This window comes from Sorex araneus, chromosome 5, assembly GCF_027595985.1.
Source record: "Sorex araneus isolate mSorAra2 chromosome 5, mSorAra2.pri, whole genome shotgun sequence".
Classification (NCBI taxonomy): Eukaryota; Metazoa; Chordata; class Mammalia; order Eulipotyphla; family Soricidae; genus Sorex; species Sorex araneus.
This window is the reverse complement of record NC_073306.1, coordinates 62,874,890-62,896,067: the sequence shown is the minus strand read 5'-3', so window position 1 is coordinate 62,896,067 and position 21,178 is coordinate 62,874,890. Positions and strand designations below refer to the sequence as shown.

The 21,178-nt window shown below is 36.0% G+C and overlaps 1 protein-coding gene across 1 annotated transcript in view; it reads right to left on the bottom strand.

Annotated features, from left to right (window-relative positions):
• TNNI3K (TNNI3 interacting kinase) overlaps nt 1–21,178 on the bottom strand; it is a 302,459-nt gene that overhangs the window by 266,038 nt on the left and 15,243 nt on the right. Inside the window, exon 4 of the mRNA XM_004603345.2 lies at nt 20,195–20,292. Coding sequence (XP_004603402.2) covers nt 20,195–20,292 — 98 coding nt within the window. The remainder of the gene's footprint in view (nt 1–20,194; nt 20,293–21,178) is intronic.

Genomic DNA, 21,178 nt, shown 5'->3' with positions numbered 1-21,178 from the left:
TCATGTAAAATGCTTCATGTACATATTCATCTCCTTCAAGTTTCACAACTTACCTATGAAAAAATTATCATCTTCCTATGTATATGAAAGTTACCTTTAAGAATTCAAAGTAAAAACAAACAATCAAATGGGAATTCAAAACCAGGATTGGGAGACCATATGTGGTTAGACCGCTTACCTCATGCACGCCTGACTCAGGCTCAGTCAGTGGCCCTGCACTGATCAAAGCATCACTGGTGCAGCCCCTGGTGCTGTGAGGTTAGAGCACCATTGTTTCCTCACCGTTTGGCTGAGAATCACCAGTGGAACCCCAGGTCTCCCGAGCACTGACTCCCATAGAGTATCCATATTAGTTGTAGGACCCTGCACTTATTTGGTAAGTTTTGGAAATTGATTTAAACTCCATTTTGCTTGACTCCAAAAATCTATGTTTCTTTTCTAACTTTCAATAGTGCTTTGGCTGGGCATTCTTGGTTCCAATCTCAAGGAAAAACTTGAGAGGACATGCTCTTCTACATTTGTTGTACTCAAGTAAAAGTTTCAAAAACTCATTCCCTATGGTATTAAAAAATTGTATTTTAATTGAATAATTCTTAGAGTTGGAATCATTCTTAAAGTCAGCAATATGATAACTATCTCCTGAAAATATAATTTATATAAAACAAAAATATTATACAACTTTAAGTACTAGGAAATATATATATATATTTTAATTTTTGCTTTTTTGGTCACACCCGGTGATGCACAGAGGTTACTCCTGGCTTTGCACTCAGTAATTACTCCTGGCGGTGTTCAGGGGACCATATGGGATGCTGGGAATCAAACCCAGGACGGCCGTGTGCAAGGCAAACGCTTTACCCGCTGTAGAGCCCGGCCCCTGAAATATATATTATTATGAAACATTATTGCCTACATTCTATAACATATAACAAGGACCTGGGAACATTGGAAGAAGAATGTCAACACTGGTGATGGTGTTGGTGCTGGAACATTGTATGCCTGAAATACAGGTAAGAATAATTGTACAAATAACTAAGTAAATCACTGGCCCTTGATAACTAATAAAATAATTTTCAAAAAAAAAAGGGTAGAGGTCTGTAGAAAAAAAATAACTCCCAAGTTCTATGAAGCAACTATTCCTTTAATATGTACAAGTTATGAGAGACTAATAAAACATATGAATAATATAAAAAAATGACAGGCAATAGTTTTCAAAGAAAAACTCTTAAAATTGCAACAGTTCTCTGAGGGAACTGACAGATTCTCCCTAATTTACTTGCCAAATATCCTAATGACTAGTCAAATTTATATCATTTATTTGGTAAGTTTTGGAAATTGATTTAAACTCCATTTTGCTTGACTCCAAAATCTATGCTTCTTTTCTAACTTTCAATAGTGCTTTAGCTGGGCATTCTTGGTTCCAATCTCAGGGATAAACTTGAGAGGATGTTATTTAATTAGATACATAAAAGCCTCTTAAAGCATGGAAAATGGAAACCTTTGAAGCACTTGGTTATGTTAAATATTACTTGTATTTTCTATTATTTTATTTTAGTCTATCATCTTAACTACTAAAATGGGCTGGAGCGATAGCACAGAGGGTAGGGTGTTGGCCTTGCATGTAGCTGACCCAGGTTCGATTCCTCCGCCCCTCTCGGAGAGCCCAGCAAGCTCCAAGACTATTCTGCCCACACGGCAGACCCTGGAAAGCTTTCCGTGGGGTATTCGATATGCCAAAGACAGTAACAACAAGTCTCACAATGGAGATGTTACTGGTGCCTGTTCAAACAAACAGATGAGTGACGGGATGACAGTGACTACTAAAATAGACATATTGTTTACAATAGTATTAATGTTTATAATTTGGATGTAGTTTTACATCCACACCCACCACCCACCACCAAAGTGCCCATAGCCTTTCACTACCTCCTGAAGGTACTTTTCCTTATTGAGTACATTGATTACATGTTTTGCATAGAGAAGGCCTGGATTCCATTCCTGACACCACATGGTCCCTTGAGCACTGCTTTGTATGGCTCCAAAATCAACCAGCCATAAAGCTAACAAACAAGAATAAATATTATTCTTTTTTTTTTTTTTTGCTTTTTGAGTCACACCCAGCAATGCACAGGGGTTATGCCTGGCTCACGCACTCAGGAATAACTCCTAGCAGTGCTCGGGGGACTATATGGGATGCTGGGAATCGAACCTGGGTCGGCCGCGTGCAAGGTAAACGCCCTACCTGCTGTGTTATCACTCCAGCCCATAAATATTATTCTTAAACAAAATTAAAACCATGTGTGGAAACAAGAGTTCTTCCACACATGGTTTAAAAATTAATCCAGCAGTCTCTGAGAAGAATGTGGCATAAAATAAATCTTCAAAATGTATGCAAATTAATAAAAACATTTTACATATGAAGTAACTACGACTTTGTGTTATGTCTAATACTCTGATACAGCGGCTAGAGAGTCAGCTTGATGGGCTGAAAGAATGCTTTGCGTGCAGGAGGTCCTGATTTAATTCTCTGAATCACTCATTCCCCTGAGTACTTCTGGGAGCCACCCCTGAACATAGTAGAGCACAGAGAAGTTTCAAAGTTTAACAGATATGACCTGCCCAACCTCCCTGCAGAAAATCTTGCAACATTTCATATAAGATCCTGCTTGGCTCTGATTGTCACTATGACTAAGAGTAAGTATCCAGTAATGTCAGTGAATTCAGAATCTTTGGGACTCGACTACATAAATTAAGTAAAAACTAATAAAAATTGTCAATTCCATTTCACAATAAAGTTAATAAGTGTGAAATTTTTAATGACTGAAAATTTACTTTCTTTTGATTAATAAATAATCTGCCTTCCAGAGCCAGGAATAAGCCCTGAGCACTACTGGATGTGACCCCTCCAAAACAACAGACTCACAAGAAATCATTCATCTTCTAGAGATGTAAAAACATAGCAAACGTTCATTTAGAGTCTTAAACCAAGTTCCTTTAATGTACAATATTTTAAAATTGAACTGGAATATGAACTTGTCTTCAGACGTTAAAGGGCTGGGAATATAGCTCAGCAGAAAAGGCCTTGCTTTGCATGTGTGAAACCCAGGGTTCAATCTTAGGTACTTCAAAACAAAAATAGAACAAAACGTTCTCTGACTTTAAATAATATGCTTTTCTCTCTAAGTCATTTTAGCTTTTCATCCCTAACTATAATTTCACTTGTATTATTTGCTTCTTTCTAAAAGTTCTTTTTGTGACCATGATCTCTGCTCCTGTAAAAATAGAATCTAAAACATGCTTTATCTATTTAATGAGTTGTAAAGGGGATCAAATAACATAATATAAGTGAAAATGCTTGTAAATTTAAGATCATTACAAATACATGTGTATATATTTGTGCTAATTGATCATAGATAAAACTTAAAAGATTCCATTTATGTCTTAGTCCACTCTTATTCAGATGTTTAATCATGAATATATCCATTTTTTAAATTTCTGAATTGGGCTAAACTGCTTTTTGTAGTACCTATCCTAATTGTTGGATGTTCCCTGGAGTGTCACATGAATGGAACTCTTAGGTAAAATAAAGCTTAGTTTAGAAAAAGGACTGAGTTATTGGGAGTGAAAATATATATAAATAACTATTTTAATTGTGTGTTTATTTAAGTAGTTTTTTCTTCATTAATCCAGTATACCCAGCACAGCAATTATTACAGCCTGTTTTGAGTTTAGAACAAAAACATAACAAAAGTAGCTTTATTGCCTTTGAAGACTATTAAGATTCTTCTAGGACAAGGAACTATGCAGAGCTTTGGGATGAAATGTATTTAGTTCCAAGCATTAAAATTTAATGGACTAGAGCTACCTCGTGCATCATGGACATCTCCAATGAAAGGCCCCATTAATCAGTATATATATATATATATATATATGTACTTAAAATATGTTTACAAAAGTTCACACTCACCTGCCTTTTGTTAAAATAATTCTGAATTTATTTTCACAAAAGACAGATTAAAAAAGACTTTGGAGTGATGGAGATACTTGACTTTGCTTGAAATTTTGAGGGGAAAAAAAGACCTTAAAATAAGAGACACACTCAGAGTGAGTACCTGTAATCTCTTCAGGATAATGCTAACAATTTGCTTTTGATCTTTTTTCTTCTTATCATCTCTACCAATGAATTCTTCTGTTTCTTCCTATGGACTTCTTTCAAATGGGCTTTGAATACACTTGTCTTCTCATGTATCAGGAATTATCAAAGATCAATTTGAATCTTTGAGATGTTAGGAAAATGCAAATACATACTGCTTGTAAACGCAAATTGATACTATAATTTTAAAAATTAATTTTCTTTCACATTGTTACATTTTAAAGTTAAAAAATTAACATAAGTTGAACTTTTATGTTCATTTAAAGGGTCAAGACTTTTAAAAGACTGCAAAACCATTTTCTAGAAATTGTCCTGTAATCCTACCATACACTTCACTGCTCAATTTTTCATCTTTTGAAGGAGCAATCAATATCCATTGCCTCTTTTCTAATTCTAACTCAGCCCTACAAATCATTAAAATTTCCCAAATAAATATGTCACAATTTTCTAATTCTAATTTTCATGGTTAAAATAAGACATTTTGTCTAATATTTTTTCTTTTTTTGAAGTACTTGTTTCCTTTTGAGTAACCATAAAACTGTGTCATCATCTGTATGTTTATGCAATAAGTATTTATTGGTGAATATACAATAATAATTGTTCCAAGAGCTCAGAAAATGATAACTAGATTAAATCTGTTTCCTGCTGTTGTGATAATCAAAATTTCTATCAAAGATTACAAACATGACACAAGAGGAAAAGAAGGCTTGGCCGACAAATATTTTTTACCAGTAACGTTTAAAATTAATAGCCAGCATTTCAGTATCAGAAAACATAGCATGATTCTGATTCTCTGGCATTTTACATAATACTAGACTTACATTATCTATAAAACAATGACGAATCTGGAGCAGAATAGTGACTGCTCCATTTCATGGACATAAATTTTCTAATTTTCTAGTTTTCACATCTTCTCTCACAATTTCACAATACTTCTAAAACACTGAGTCTAAGTGATAGTTCCCATTTAACTTTGTCAAATTATCTGTCTTCGATTGTTAAGGACTTCATTCCTGAAGGCATGGAAGTTTTTCACATTTTGGAAGGCAAAGGGCCTCTCAACTCACTATTATTTTAATGGGAGGGACTGATGATGAAGGGACAATGAATGAGGTATGGATGGTCAAAGCAAGCCACCAATGTACATTTTGCATCACCAATATCCCCAGTTTCGTTCTCACCTTCCGCACTCAGCCAACCCAGCCTGTCTCTTTTGCAGGCACTTTTCTTCTTTCTCTCTTTCTTTCCTTTTTAGCATTATGGTTTGCAATACAGATACTGAGAGATTATCATGTTTGGTCCTTTTCCTGCTCCTAGCACACAGTTCTTATCCAGAGTGATCATTTCCAATTACCTTTGTTGTAGTCTGTCCCTTCTATATCCCACCTGCTTTCTCCCCCAGCACTTGACACAGGCTTCCAATTGTGGGCCAATCCTTCTGGCCCTTGTTTCTACTGACTTTCGTTTTAGTTCAATATTCACTGTATCACTGTCATCCTTTGCTCATCCATTTGCTCAAGCGGACACCAGTAATGTCTCTATTGTAAGACTTGTTACTGTTTGTGGCATATCGAATATGCCAGGGGTAGCTTGCTAGGCTCTGCCTTGTGGGCGGGATACCCTCGGCAGCTTGCCGGGCTCTCCGAGAGGGATGGAGGAATTGAACCCGGGTCGGCCATGTGCAAGGCAAATGCCCTACCTGCTGTGCTATCGCTCCAGAATTTCATGACTTCATTTTTCCTAACAGTTGCGTAGATGTATGCATAATTTCTTTAACCAGACATCTGTTGAATTGTTGGGGAACCTTCCCCCTGCTGAGGGCCACTTGACTATAACTCCATTCATTGGCCATGCAATAAAACAGGCAGAGAGGGCTGATACGGTCACTAGTAGCTGACCAGAAACTTATGCTTCTCTCTCATCATGTGCCAAGACCAGATCTCATGATTTTGTGGGCAGTGTGTTCTCCATCCCTCATAAAGAGAAATATAATATGTTAGGAAGTAACTAGATAACAAAACACAGAATCATTTACAGTACTACTGTATCACTGTCATCCAGTTGCTCATCGATTTGCTCGAGCGGGCACCAGTAACGTCTCCATTGTAAGACTTGTTACTGGTTTTTTGTTTGTTTGTTTGGTTGGTTGGTTGGTTTTTTTGTTTTGCCTTTTGGGTCACACCTGACAATGCACAGGGGTTACTCCTGGCTCTGCACTCAGGAATTATTCCTGGTGGTACTTGGGGGACCATATAAGATGCTGGGAATCGAATCCGGGTTGGCCGCGTGCAAGGCAAATGTCCTACCCACTGTACTATTGTTCCAGCCCCAAGACTTGTTACTGTTTTTGGCATGTATCGAATATGCCACGGGAAGCTTGCCAGGCTCTGCCATGTAGGCGAGATACTCTTGGTAGCTTACCGGGCTCTCTGAGAGGTGAAGAGGAATCTAACTTGGGTCAGCCGTGTGCAAGGCGAATGCCCTACAGGCTGTGCTATCATTCCAGCCCCACAAACAATAATGATAATGATAATAATAATGATAATAATAATAATAATAATAAAACTATTATTAGGTAAGTATACTCTGCTGTGACTATATCTCAGACTATATTTAACTCAAGACATGGGAGGAATAAAGAAATTCTCCAGGGAATATGAGCTATAAGTGCTATCTCAATAAAACTGAAGGACAGTTAACATCTGTTACTATTCTCTGTTAAAATAGATTTTTTAAACCCTAATTTATAAAATCTAGCTTTTCAAAATTTACAGAGTATTTTTACTTGTTTGCTAAGAAAAACATAAGTATGAGAATATCTCTCTTAAGAATTGCTCTAATTTGGGAGGTAATAATGTTCTCCAGTTCCTTAAAATGAGAACAAGTATTAATCAGTTTCAATTATCATGAAAATTTAGTTAAATATGCATAAGTTGTATTCATAATTTTTGAGAATTGTTTTCAAAAAAGAATTTCTGATTATTATCTTGCTATACTCCATTTAAAAAATGATCTTCAATGAGGAAACTTTGAAAAGATAATTTGAATCCTAAATGCTAATTTAATGAATTAAACAAGTAGTTCTCAAGTAGGGATGATTGATTTTTCCAGGAACTGTGGTTTAGGGTGAATGGGGTAACTAGTAACTTTTTGAAACCAGAAATGCTGCTAATCCCTTACAAAGAACAGTACAGCTTCGGCATAACAAAAATTATTTTATCCAAAATATCAATACTGCCAAAGTAGAGGTCTTAATCAAAAGGGACAAATATGGGGTCAGAGTGATAGGACAACAGGTAGGGTGTTTGCCTTGCACACAGCTGATCTGGGTTCAATCTAAGGTATCCCATATGGTTCCCTGATCACCACCAGGAGTGATGTCTGAGGAAAGATTTAGGAGTAGATCTGAGCATCACCCGAGGAGCTGCCAAAGCCAAAATATATAAAAAGGGCAAATACCTTTTAAATTTTAAGAAACAACTGTGTAACTGTGCATCTCACAGTGATTCAATGAAAAAAAGTTAATTAAAAAAATAAAAGAAAAATGTCAAATACCAAAAAAAGTATGGCTTGCATATTTAAAAATAAATATGAGAGACAGTGAGAGAGAGCAAGAGAGAGAGAAGAAAGAGGAAGAAGAATATTGCTGCCATCGACAGGCAGAGATGGTGGGGTGTGCAGAAGGGAAATTGCAAACATTGGTGGTAGGAAATGTACACTAGAGAAGGGATGAGTTTTGTAACATTATATGACTGAAACCCAATCATGAAGAAATTTGTAACTGTGTATCTCACTGTGATTCAATAAATGAAAACATTAATTTAAAAAAATTAAGAAACAAAAGCCAGAGCAATAGTAGTAGGTGAGATGCTTGCCTTCCACGTGACCAACTCAGGTTCAATCTCTAGCATCCTATATGGTTTCCCTAAGCACCGCCAGGAGTGATATCTGAGGGAAGATTCAGGAGTAATCCCCAAGCATCACTGGGGGTGGTCAAAAAGCAAAACAAAAATTTAAGAAACAAAAAATTTGGTCCTACTTTTAGGATAGTCGAAAAATTAAATTTCACAATCAAATGTATGTGCTAAGATTGCGGGGGTGGGGGAATCACAAAAAGGATACAACAGTTTCCAGACTATACAATTCTAACAACAAAATTTCTGGAAGCATACATATTTTTTAGATTCTAGTCAGACACAAGTATGAATAAGATTTTTCTCCTACAATGTACATATTAGTATATAAAATATCTTCTTGGGGTGCAGGTGTCACACTCAGCTTTGCTCAGGGTTCACTTCTGACTCTGTGCTTAGGGATCACTTCTGGTGGGGTAGCATCCATATGGGGTGTTAGGGGTTGAACCCAGGTTGACCAGGTGCAAGACAGACACTCTATCTGCTATACTATCTCCCTGGTCCCATAAAATGTCTTCTGAGATAATAGAGTGAAATCTTGTGAGATGATATCTGTAGGGAAGAACAAGTGACCATTGTTTTTTGTGACCATTCTTCTTTATATCCCACCTATGAGACAGACAATTCTGCATTTGTCCCTCTTCTTTGGACTTAACTCACCATAATATCTCCATCTCCATCTACGTGGTGCAAAATTGAATGATTTCACCTTTTCTTACAGGCTTCTAGCATTCCAGTGTGTGTGGTTGTGTGTGTGTGTGTGTGATAGTTTCTTTATCCAGTAATCTACTCTTGGTTGGACACTTAGGGTGTTTGGACACTTAGAATGTTTCCATATTGAGCACTGCAATGAATATAGGAGTGCAAATTAATTTCCAGAATAAACTTTTGGGGCACTTGGGGAATAAAAGCCCAGAAGTAGAATTTCTGAGTCATGCAGAAGATCAATTTTTATATTTTTGAGGCATATAGTTTTTCATATCGGTTGAAGGAGTCAGCCTTCCCATCAGCAGATGAAGGTTCCTTTATCCCCATCTCCTCATGAGCATTGGTTATTTCTATTGCTTATAGTAAGGGGGGAAATGCCCTAAAGCAACAGAATCTGAGAAATTGTTTAGTGAACTGAGCTTAACACAGTGGGAACTGATAGAGAGAGGGTCATGTGGTACAGTTGGAGACACTGAGTGAATGTGAAGGGAAGTAGACACTGGTGGAAGGTATGGACGTGGAACGCTGTATACATGAAACACTAAGATTAACAGTATATTAAGTAACAGTGATTTAAACAAAACTCCTAAAAAAAGAAAAAAATGATCATTTAAGATTCATCATATGAAGAGGTAAGAATGATTTGATAATCAAAATTCTGCATTTAATTCACTGAAGAAAGATGTTCTAAGTGTCTGTGTATTGAAATCAAGGTATATGTGAGGTAAAAGTAGATGATCTAATAAGTTTCTGTTCTATAAAATTCTTATGTTAGATCTTCCAACCTATAAGTAAAGGTCTTTTCCCAAAGTCTATGTTTTACTTGAGATAAACAATAACATACCCGGAATCCATGCCAGAGGCTGTTTCCACTCAGGGCTCCCCAGAGGGGGAGTGAGAGCCCTCCCTTCCCCAAGGGACCCAGCCCCGGCAGCCGACCTCCACTACCAAACTGCTGCCACACTCCAAGCCGCTTTCCACATGCTCAGGCCGAGTGTCATGCATGAGTGAACATAAGACACTTCATAAGACACTCCCTATCTATTTTCCATAAAATCATAGAGGGATATGATCTCAGAGAGCCTGGCAAGCTACCGAGAGTATCCTGCCCTCATGGCTTAGCCTGGCAAGCTCCCCATGGCATACTTGATATGCCAAAAACAGTAACAATAGCAAGTCTCGTTACCCTGACCTTGAAAGTGCCTCCAACCATTGGGAAAATCGGTAAGGAGTGGCTGCTAAAATCTCAGGGCTGGAACAAATGAAAACATTACTGGCGCCCGCTCAAGTAAATCAATGAACAACGGGATTACAGTGATACAGTGATATAATAACATCTAACAAAGTATTCCTTGTGTGTGATGCAAATATAAGAAGGTTGTTGTAAGAGAATATAATAGGGTTCAAGAAGAAAAATTAGAAATGTATATCTGATATAAAAAATAAAATTTTATGGCATGTAGATTTATACTGATCTTATCAATTATCAACTAGTAATCATTCCCAGTATTCACTCTATAATAAATATTTAGAATTCCATACGGAAGAAATTAAAGGTTGTTTATCACTTTTTATAACTTTTAAACTTTTTAATACAGAAGAATGAATCATTGCTTATGTGAATCAAACTATTTAGTATATGGTTTAAACTAAATTGTCTCATATAAAATTGGCAGCTTATCTATAAAAGATCCCTGTGAAGTAGCCACAGAGCAAAAATAATATAAGAAAAATAAAACAAAACTTGCAAAGTTGGCACTTCTTTCTCCTACAGGGAGGGCTTTTTGTAAGTCAAATTTTCAGGGAAACAATAATAATTTAATCACATTTGAAAAGAAATTTGTCAGAAGATTTTGATGTAATCAAAACAAATATCTAAAATGGGTTTATAGGCTCAGATTTTAGCCCTATTGACTAAAGTGTAAATGTGTACATTGTGCTGTAAGCTATTATTTAGTTCACTATTATAATTTATAAACAATTATCAATGTGGGGGTGCAATTTTTATAGGGCATATGATAAAAAATTTAGAGTAAATTTATCTAATGTATAAGCTTTATTATTTTAATATTAGGATTACCTATTCTTGTCTTTTTAGTAAGTACTAATCTAAACATCATGGTCCATTTCTTTTCTTTTTTTTATGTAAAACGACTGACACATTAGTTCTCCAATAAATGTTTATTGAAATGAAAACTCGGCAATAATAGTTAACTTTTATTAAGTAATTACTCTGTGCTAGGTATGTTGTAAAGAATAGCATATGTCTGCCTTCTAAAAAAGTCTAATTCACTCAAAAAAGTTAGTAATTCTTTTTGCTTCATTTCAGAAAGAAAGAGGAAGAGAGCAATTTGTTTAATGATGCACAACAACAAAACTTAAAATGTGACTGTCAATGAGGCTGGCTGAGAGGTGGGAATGGGAGGTAACCTGGGGCCGTGGGGAGGGAAGTTGACATTGATGGTGGAGTTAGTGCTGGAACAACAGTATTCCTAAAACTCAACTCTGAATACCTTTGCAAATAATGGTGTCTTGATTTTAAAAAAATAATTAAAAAAGAACTGAGCTATGAGCACTAGTAGTTGAGCTCCTGACATTCTAGATGAGTATAGCTGGGGTATAGAATGAGATTCTTCACTTATAAAACTCCTTTGTGGTGGTTTCTGCTGATTGTCTTGCCCCAAACTTAGTTGCAAAACTCAACAGTCATCTTCAACATGTAAACTTCGACTGCTTACAACATACTCTTAGATTAAAATTTAGATCCTAGCTGAAATTCTTGGCACCAAATTTTATTAGGGCAACATAGAGAAGGAATTATTTACTTTTATCTTATAGTTACCATGTGATTTTCTTGCATGTTAAAGTTTAAAATCACTGGGTGGGAAGTGTGGTTCATTGGTAGAGCCAATGACTCACGTATGTGAGGCCCTAGCACCACAAAAGAAAACAGAAAAACAAAACCATTATTTTTGAAGGCAGGAATTATAGGAAAAAAGTCTGAAAATCTATTAAAATAAAACTGCAAATTAAAGGATCCTGAATCTTTTATTTAGAAGAGAGAGTTAGAGTATATGAGTAATGGATGACAATAGAACTTTTGAACAAAATATTGGCAATACAGAATTATGTCTTAGATCACAAGTTGTTTGCACTATAAAATGAGATGATAGACATGATACTTGTATTAACCTTTCCTACTGAAAAATAAAATCTATCAAATGGACCAAACATATGATACATATATTATCAGGCTCTAAAAAATAGCTCAAATAGCAAAAAACCGTGAACTTTGGAAGAAAGAAAAATTGCAGAGTGAATCCTCATAATCATTCATGACTTTCCTGGATTTCTGCTTGAGATACATTTTTAACATAGAAAAGAAGATAGAAAGGCAATCTTACTTAAAACTACTTATAATAGTCAAAATATATGAACCATCAATCCAGAAACAGGAGAAGATGAACCATTGTCACTAATTAAATTGTATGTACAATTTTAATGAACAGATAAGGGGTTAAAGACATTAAGGAATATCCATGTAAGGGAGTACAGCTTCACAATTTAAAAAACCAATTGGGGCTGGAACGATAGTACAGTGGATAGGGTGGTTGTCTTGCACGCAACTGACCCGGCTTCAATCCCCAACATCCCATATGGTATCCCAAGCACCACCAGGAGTAATTCCTGAGCTCAGAGCCAGGAGTAACCCCTGAGCATCGCAGTGTGTGATCCAAAAAGCAAAATAAAATATACAAAAAAATAAAAACACAATTAACTAAACAGAACAACATGGCATTCTTGTTGACAAGTAGCATTATGATAAGTGTGAAAAATCATATGTAAAAGTCATGTCAAATGGATCATATTTAAATAAAAAAACTAAAAAAGAAAAAAATTACAATGACAGAAAACAGTTTAGGTTTCCAATAGCATTATAAATGGGAGAAGTCATATATAAAAGAAGACATATATAAAAGAAAAGTAAATGGATATATATTTATGTAACATTCTAGAAAAGTAAAAAGTAAATGATAGTTAAAAAAAGTATCAGTATTCAGTGGCCAGATAAGATAGAGCAGAGAATTTATTTCAAACTGGTATGAAGAACATTTTAAGAATGATGGAAAAGCCTGTCATTGCAAGATGGTATGTTACAACGAACATTGTTATAAGCCATTTAATTATACACTTAAATTGTGAATTTAATTTGCATAAATTATAACTCAATAAATATAATCCTTATCAAAAATATACAAAAACATGAGGGCTTATCATTAACATGGTATGAAAAAATCTAAATATCTCATATATTCTATCACTACTAACGGAAGCAGAGATACTTCTATTTTTAAAACAAAACTGTTTTCAAGAAACAAAGTCCTGGTCTAGGCTCAATATTCAGGATGCACTGAAATAGCTACTAATATGGTTAATATTATAATCTTATAGAATATGTGAAAATTTGGAGCCCATGATATAGTTCAATGGGTAAGGCATTTGTCTTGCACATGCTGACCTGGGTTCGATCCCCAGTTCCTCATGTGCTTTCATGAGTACCACTATGAGTGATCCCTGGGCACAGAGCTAGGAGTAAGCCCTGAGCACCACCAAGTGTGGCTCAAACAAAACAAAACAAAAAAGAAAAAGTTACATTATTTTTTAAATGAGAGAATATGAGTTTACATGACAGATATATTGTAAGGCACAAAATCTAGCTCTTATGTGTCTATTATTTTGTTAGTCTTGAGTTACATCAGGTAGTGCTTGGGAACTACTCTTGACTCTGCTCAGGAGTGATCCCTGGTGGTTCTGAAGGGAGCTGCCATATGTGACGGCAGTAAACTGGGGTTCACTGCATGCAGAGCAGTTGACATAACTCTTATACTAAATTTATACTAAATTTAAACATTCTAAAATTTCAAAGAAATATATAAGTGCCTGCTTCATCTGGATCAAAAATCCCAGCATTCCATAGAGATGAGGAAAAGCAGATAACTTCTTTAGATTAAAGAAAAGAATAAGAAAAGACAACTTTAAAGGTGCATGATTCTGTATTGGCTCCTAAACTGTCTATTAAATTATTCTCTTGGGGCCAAGTAAATTTGGAATATAGAATATATATATATATACAGCTATATACACACTTATATGTAATTCATATATACATATATATATGAATGTTCAAAGGTCTTTTTTTTGGGGGGAAAGGCACTTCTGGCAATGCTGAGGCTTACTCCTGGCTACCTGACTCTGTTCTCAGAGGTCACTCCTGGCTATGGTTGGGAGATCATATGGGGTTCTGGGAATCAAACCTTGGTGGTCACATGCAAGACAATTGCCTTTTTCACTGTACTAGCTCTTTAGCCCTGAATTTCCTTTCTCCTTGACAATAAGATTGGAGTATATAGTGGCAATTGATCACAATGTCTTCAATTTACTTGACTAAGAATGGTAATGAAGATCATATAAAATACACACAATTAGTAAAGTTAGATAACATAGAAGGAAGATTCTCATAGTATTCTGTCATATTTTTGTTTGAAATATAGTTAAAATAAAATTTATTCAACTATATAGAAAAAAGAAACTGGAACAATCAATGGCATGAACTAGCAATCAATGGCAGGGGAGATATAATAAGCATTAATAATGCAGTGGTAGTATACGTTACTTTATATTGTGTTTTAAAGTATATGGTAATATATGTTACTTTATATTGTGTTTTAAAGTATATGGTAATATATGTTACTTTATATTGTGTTTTAAAGTAGACAGGTGAATTTGCTTTATCTCTATTAAGGTTTTTGTAGAGTAATCATGCATTTTATTATAGCCATTTTTGCTACCTGTGTCCAAGATTCTAAGTGCATTTAAACTTGTCACAAAAAAGAATATTATAGTCCATCTGGTCTTCTGAAAATAAAAAAAGAAACAAACAAAGGAAGGAAAGTCTAAAAAATGGAAAAGTATGGGCTATCATGATAGTATATCATGTAAGGTACTTGTCTTACTTGTCTTGCATGCAACTGATCCAGGTTTGATCCCAACCTCCCAAATGGTTTCCTGAACCTTGCCAGGAATGAATCTTGAACACAGAGCTAGGAGAAGATCTGAGAACTGCCAGGTGTGATCCAAACAAATAAATAGATAAAACAAAGAATGGTAGAGCTAGTTTTAATAAATAGAAGTGGAAGAGTTAGATAATTCTAGATTGTAGCACTAAATGGTCCAGAACCCATTTATGTGGCTGTGCTATGCTAAATATTACAAAAAGTCAACACTTACAGTCTTCTTCTCAGTCAGACTCAGAATGTATGGTGTCACTGAATCAAAAACATGCAAGCACCTAGTGTTTATTAAAGCATGATTTACTGTAAGATAGGGAAACAATCTATGTACTCAATAATATCTGACTAGATAAAGAAGAAGTGATACACACACACAAACACACACACACACAATGTCAGTTTAAGAAAATTGAAATTTTGCTTTTTTGCTACATCTAAATAGGACTGGAGCCAATCATGCTATGGAAAATGAATCAAAAGAAAAATATTGGATGCTGTCATTCACAAATAGAAGAGTGGAAGGAACAAAGTCACATGAAAACAAACCCCTGGACTCTGACATACCACTAAGGCTATGGAAGGGGGAATAAAAACAGTGAAATGGTTGTGAGGTTTAATGGGAGCCTATAGTTGCCTTGCAATTATATGGTGGTTTGAGGATGAAGGACTAGGGTGAGAGGATAGCACAGATTTTCCTGCTGACTTTGATAAAGCTGTTTAGTGTTTTTTCTTGGTGTGCTGGAGCCTAATTGGTTTCTGAATTTCTCATAAAGGGAATTTATATGTGTACTGTGTTTAATGAGTGGTTCTACAGGAGGAAGGAAGGCCTGGGGCTTCCTTTTTCCAGTCTTGCTGATGTCACTCATCACAGCTACTCTTAGTGCTTTGTTTGTGAACAGCCAAGGAAAAAAGATAATGAAAAAATTTGGTGACTGGGGCTGGAGCGATAGCACAGTGGGTATGGTGTTTGCCTTGCACGCGGCCGACCCGGGTTCAATTCCAGCATCCCATATGGTCTCCTGAGCACCGCCGGGAGTAATTCCTGAGTGCAGAGTCAGGAGTAACTACCCCTGTGCACTGCCCAGTGTGACCCAAAAAGCAAAAAAAAAAAAAAAAAAAAAATTGGTGACATCTTGAGTTTGACTTTTTTCTTTCCTTTGATTTTTTTTTTTTTTTTTTTGAGTTTTGGGGCCACACTCTGCTGTACTCAGGACTTGTTCCTAGATCTGCATTCAGGTATCACTCTTGGTAGGCTCAGAGGACCATTTATGGTGCCAGGGATTTAATCTGGATTAGCCTTATTCAATTGCCTTACCTGCTGTACTATGTCTCCAGTCCTAATTCCTTTGATGTTTTTTTACTTGCCACACCTAGTGGTGCTCAGGGCTTATTCCTGGCTCTGCACTCAAGAGATCACTGTTGGTGGGGTTTGAAGGTGAACGTGAGGTGCCATATATCAAATGCTGGTCAGCTTTGTACAAGACAAGCACCCTACTCTCGCTCTACTATTGCTCTGCCTCTCCTTTGATTTCTGAGTCATGATGAATTCAGTGAGATAGTTTGGTGCTATTGCCTTGACACAGGCTGAGGTGCCAGCTGCTTTCCTTAGCCTTTTTTTTTTTTTGAGAATTAAAAAAAAATATTAAAGTACCATGATTCATACTGTTGGTGCAACATCAGTATAACTGCACTGTAGCACTGTCATCCCATTGTTCATCGATTTGCTCAAATGGGCACCAGTAACGTCTCCGTTGTGAGACTTGTTACTATTTTTGGCATATTGAATATGCCATGGGTAGCTTGCCAGGCTCTGGCATGCGGGTGTGATACTCTCCATAGCTTGCCAGGCTCTCCGAGAGGGATGGAGGAATCAAACCCAGGTCGGCCTGCGTGCAAGGCAAATGCCCTACCCACTATGCTGTTGATCCAGTCCATCAATATGACAAAAAGTGGAAATGAAAGATTTGTATGTAGTTTTGATTTATAGAATTCCATAAAGTCTTGGGGTGCCAGGTATTATAACTCAGTCATTGAGTGCATACCTTGTATCTATGAGTTCATGATTTTGATCCTGGCACCAAAAAGGTCAGTAAAATAATGAGTTGTTATGGATAAAAACCTAGTATTTAAATATATCCAGGGGAGAGAAAAAGAGAGAGAACAAGAGCGAGAGAAAGAGCGCAAGCAATATTCAGAAAGTTCAGAACCTATATGTTAGGAAGAATCTCTAGAGTTATGGATAACTGCATACTGCTCATTTATAGAAAGTTTCTTGGAATTGGGAGTTCCTCATGTACACTATCAGAATTGGCTGTTTGGGGGTAGACAATACAGGAGGTAAGGTGCTTTCCTTTCACTTGGTGACCCAGTTTGTTCCTCAGCACTGCATATGGTTCACTGAGCACCCTGAGCACAGCCAGGAGAAGCCCTAAACACAGCCAGTTGTCACCCAATCCCTCCTTCAAAGAAAACTCAGAATCATCATTTTATCAAATTATAGTATTTCTCTTTTCATTTTTGGGGTTTTTGTTGTTGTTGTTGCTTGTTTTTTTGTTGTTGTTTCCACACACTCAGGCCGAGACTCACACATGGGTGAACATATTCCTGGACTGCGTGGTCACACATCATCATAGAGGAAAATAAATATATATGCCTCTCGGAGAGCCCAGCAAGTTACTGAGAGTATCCCTCCCACACCACAGAGCCTGGCAAGCTCCCCATGGTGTATTTGATATGCCAAAAACAGTAACAATCACAGGTGTCATTCTGCTGACCCTGAAAGAAGCCTCCAATCATTGGGAAAGATGAGTAAGGAGATACTGCTAAAATCTCAGGGCTGGGACATTACTGGCGCCCATTCGAGTAAATCCATGAACAACGGGATGAGAGTGATACAGTGACAGTGAATGGACAGTGGTGAAGGGATATTGTCACTTGAATGGTGGATATGGTGAGTTGATATACATTTTAAAGAGGTGAAAATATATCTCTAAAACATATACAGTCTGAGATGCCAATTAAACCTCATTAAAGAAAACAAAGCCAATCCTTGAAAGAGCCCTCAAATTGGTATTAGAAACTACAAAATCTACAGCTGCTCAAATTCTCATGTTGTAACATATTGGAGAGAAGTGAGGCGTGTGCTACACCCTACAGTGCTCAGAGATAATTGCTGGCTTTGTGCTCAGAAATGATCCTTGGCAGTACTCAGGAGACCATGTGGTACATGGGATTGAACCTAGGTCTCCCACAGGTAAAGCATTCACTCAAGCCTATTGAGCTCCCTTTCCAGTCCAATACTGTTCTCCTCTGTGGCCCAAAATAAATAAACAGAATTCACAGTTTCCCACACTGCCTTAATTATTCATCACCAGATTCCTGTTCCTTGATCTTCGGTCGGCAGAACATTCAGTTTCAGGTACTGTTTCCTACACACTGAACTCAACCGCCACGCAAGACTTACAGGATGATTAATAGATGCTAATGACAATTTAGCACTTGACTGCTGCATCTTTGCTGAAGAAATAGGAAGAATTGAGTAGATATTGACTGGGAAATAAAAGGGATGAGCATTGGAGCATCTGCAGTATGAATCACAGAGTATGTGAATCGGAATAATAAAATATATGGCTCTTTTTTATCTCTAAAGTTTGCAGGAATTAAGTAACAAGGCAATTCTCATATAAGCAGAAACAACTCCCTACCACACACACACACACACACACACACACACACACACACACACACACACACACACTCACACACTCACATACACATATACATAATTGCAAAATAAATGCTTTCAAAAGTTCACATAAAATCAAGGGCAAAATAAACACTACAGCAATGCAAGTCTAAGATTTTGTGTGACAATTATACTTCTTTTTTTTTTCTTTATGGGTCATACCTGGCCAATGCACAGGGGTTACTCCTGGCTCTGCACTCAGGAATTACTCCTGGTGGTGCTCAGAAGACCATATGAGATGTTGGGAATCGAACCCGGGTCAGCCACATACAAGGCAAGCGCGCTACCCACTGTTCTATTGCTCTAGCCCCTATACCTTATTTTTAAACATCAGTTTTACATTTCCTAGATGCCATCATTTTTATGAAATAAACCCACACCCGAATTTTACTATATTTTATTGACTTTAGAAACAATGTATATGAACACCTAATCAGAGAGAGAGATCAAAAGGGAATACCCTGCCATAGTGGCAGTGTGGGGTGGGGGGAGACGGGACTGGGGAGGGTGGGAGAGATGCTAGGTTTACTGGTGGTAGAGAATGGGCACTGGTGAAGGGATGGGTTCTCGAACTCTGTATGGGGGAAACATGAGCACAAAAATGTATAAATCTGTAACTGTACCCTCACGTTGATTCACTAAATAAAAATAAATAAATTATTTTTAAAAAAGCATTCATAAATAAATAAATAAATAAATAAAAAGAAACAATGTATATGAAACCCAGTATGATATTTGACTCTTAAAAACAGGTAAAAGAGAAATGAAATGGGAGTAGAGAATAATGTATATTTAACTTTCATTTGTAAATTTTGGATTTATGACAATTTTAGCTCTTTTACTAATTCACATTTTTACTTTCCGAACAGGTATTAAGATTAAATTGGAACCAGGAACTAATGTGATAAAATAAACAACTGGAGAAAAGTTAGAAAAATTAAAAGAATGAAACTAATGATAAATCTAGGGGGGAAATAGTATTTTTAAGAAGAACATAAAATGCAACTTCAATGTTCTTTCATTCTCCAAGGTTACTTCATCTTTTACCCAGAGATAGGTTGGTCTCCTGGTAAGAAAGGAAACTAGACTCAAGTCTTAAATCCTAGCTTAACCACTGGATGAACATATAACCTTCACTCACTGATATTCACAGATTTTTCAGTGAAAATTAAATAATAGTTCATTAAAAAGAGCATGTGTCAAATTTATATATATGTATGTATGTATATATGTGTATATATATATATATATAAAATCTGCTAAACAGAGAGAAAGAAGAATATTCTGGTCACTCTGAATGTTTCCAATGATTACTAAATGAAAAAAATAAACAGTAGTCAAAAATTATGCATGATCTTTGATTCTATATAGAGTTTAACAAATTGAGACCAGAGAAATAGCAAATCAAGCAGGATGCTTGCCTTGCAGACAGCAAACCTAGGTTTGCTCCTCAGCACCCCATTTGATCCCCTGAGCAGTACCAGGAGTGATTCCAGAGGATAGAGCAGGAGTAAGCCCTGAGCACCATTCATAGTGGACCCCAAACAAAACGAAACAAAACAAAACAAATAAAAAAGAATTTATTGGATGAAAAATGCTTCACCTTGTATACTGCTAAATGCAAAGCTGTAAATCCATTTCTTGTTAGTCGAGATGGACGGAGCCCTTTTAACATAAGGGTTCGGATATGTGACTTGTTGCCTAAATAAAAATGAAAAACAAGTTGAACTGTTGCGGGGTAAAGTCTCTCTTCAAACCAAATGTCAGACTGATATATAAAAATTTCAGATATTTGTTTAATATATCTTTGTTTAGCAGATATATTTTTAACGTTTACTAATTAATTGACATCCTCAATAGTGAACATTTCTACTACACATAAAATTGTGTAGATGTTTTATATTTTAATAGAATCTTATGTGTTAAATTTAGTGTTATCAAATTTTTAATCATATAAAATATTAAAGATCCATCTTATTAATGATCCACTGCTGGAAAAGTATTGACAAAAATCTAGTTGTATAGGATTCCTTAGAACATCTTTAGTAGAAGTTTTAGCATATTTGAATCATGAAAACCTGGAAGATATAACTAAGCTTAAGAAGGTGTGTTTCAATTTGGCAGGAAGATTTGTCAATTAAAGTATCTAGTTCTTTTGGGAGCAATGGATAAGAGATATGGTTAGAGTTGATAACTAGATTTTAAGACTTCTATTTTTAAAAAATCTCAAATAATATTAGTTTGCATTTACAAAATAAAAATTGAACATTCATTAATTCAATGAATTTCTATGTATGTACTACATGACTGGAAGCATCTGAAGTTCTGGTTCTGTGATACGTTAGCAAAGAAAACAAATGAGGCAAATCAAACTTAAAGTTTTAATCTTTTGTATATTTTTTTTCTACATATCTTACTGCAGATTGTGAAACAATTGCCTGGTAATATATTGGTAAAGCTTTAAGTGCTTCTGAATTTAATCTAATCCCTGACTGGCATGTCCAATACTGAAAAGTATTCTTTTGATTTCCAAGAACACTAAGTGACTTCATTCTGATAGGAACACAATAAAACTTAAATTCAGTGC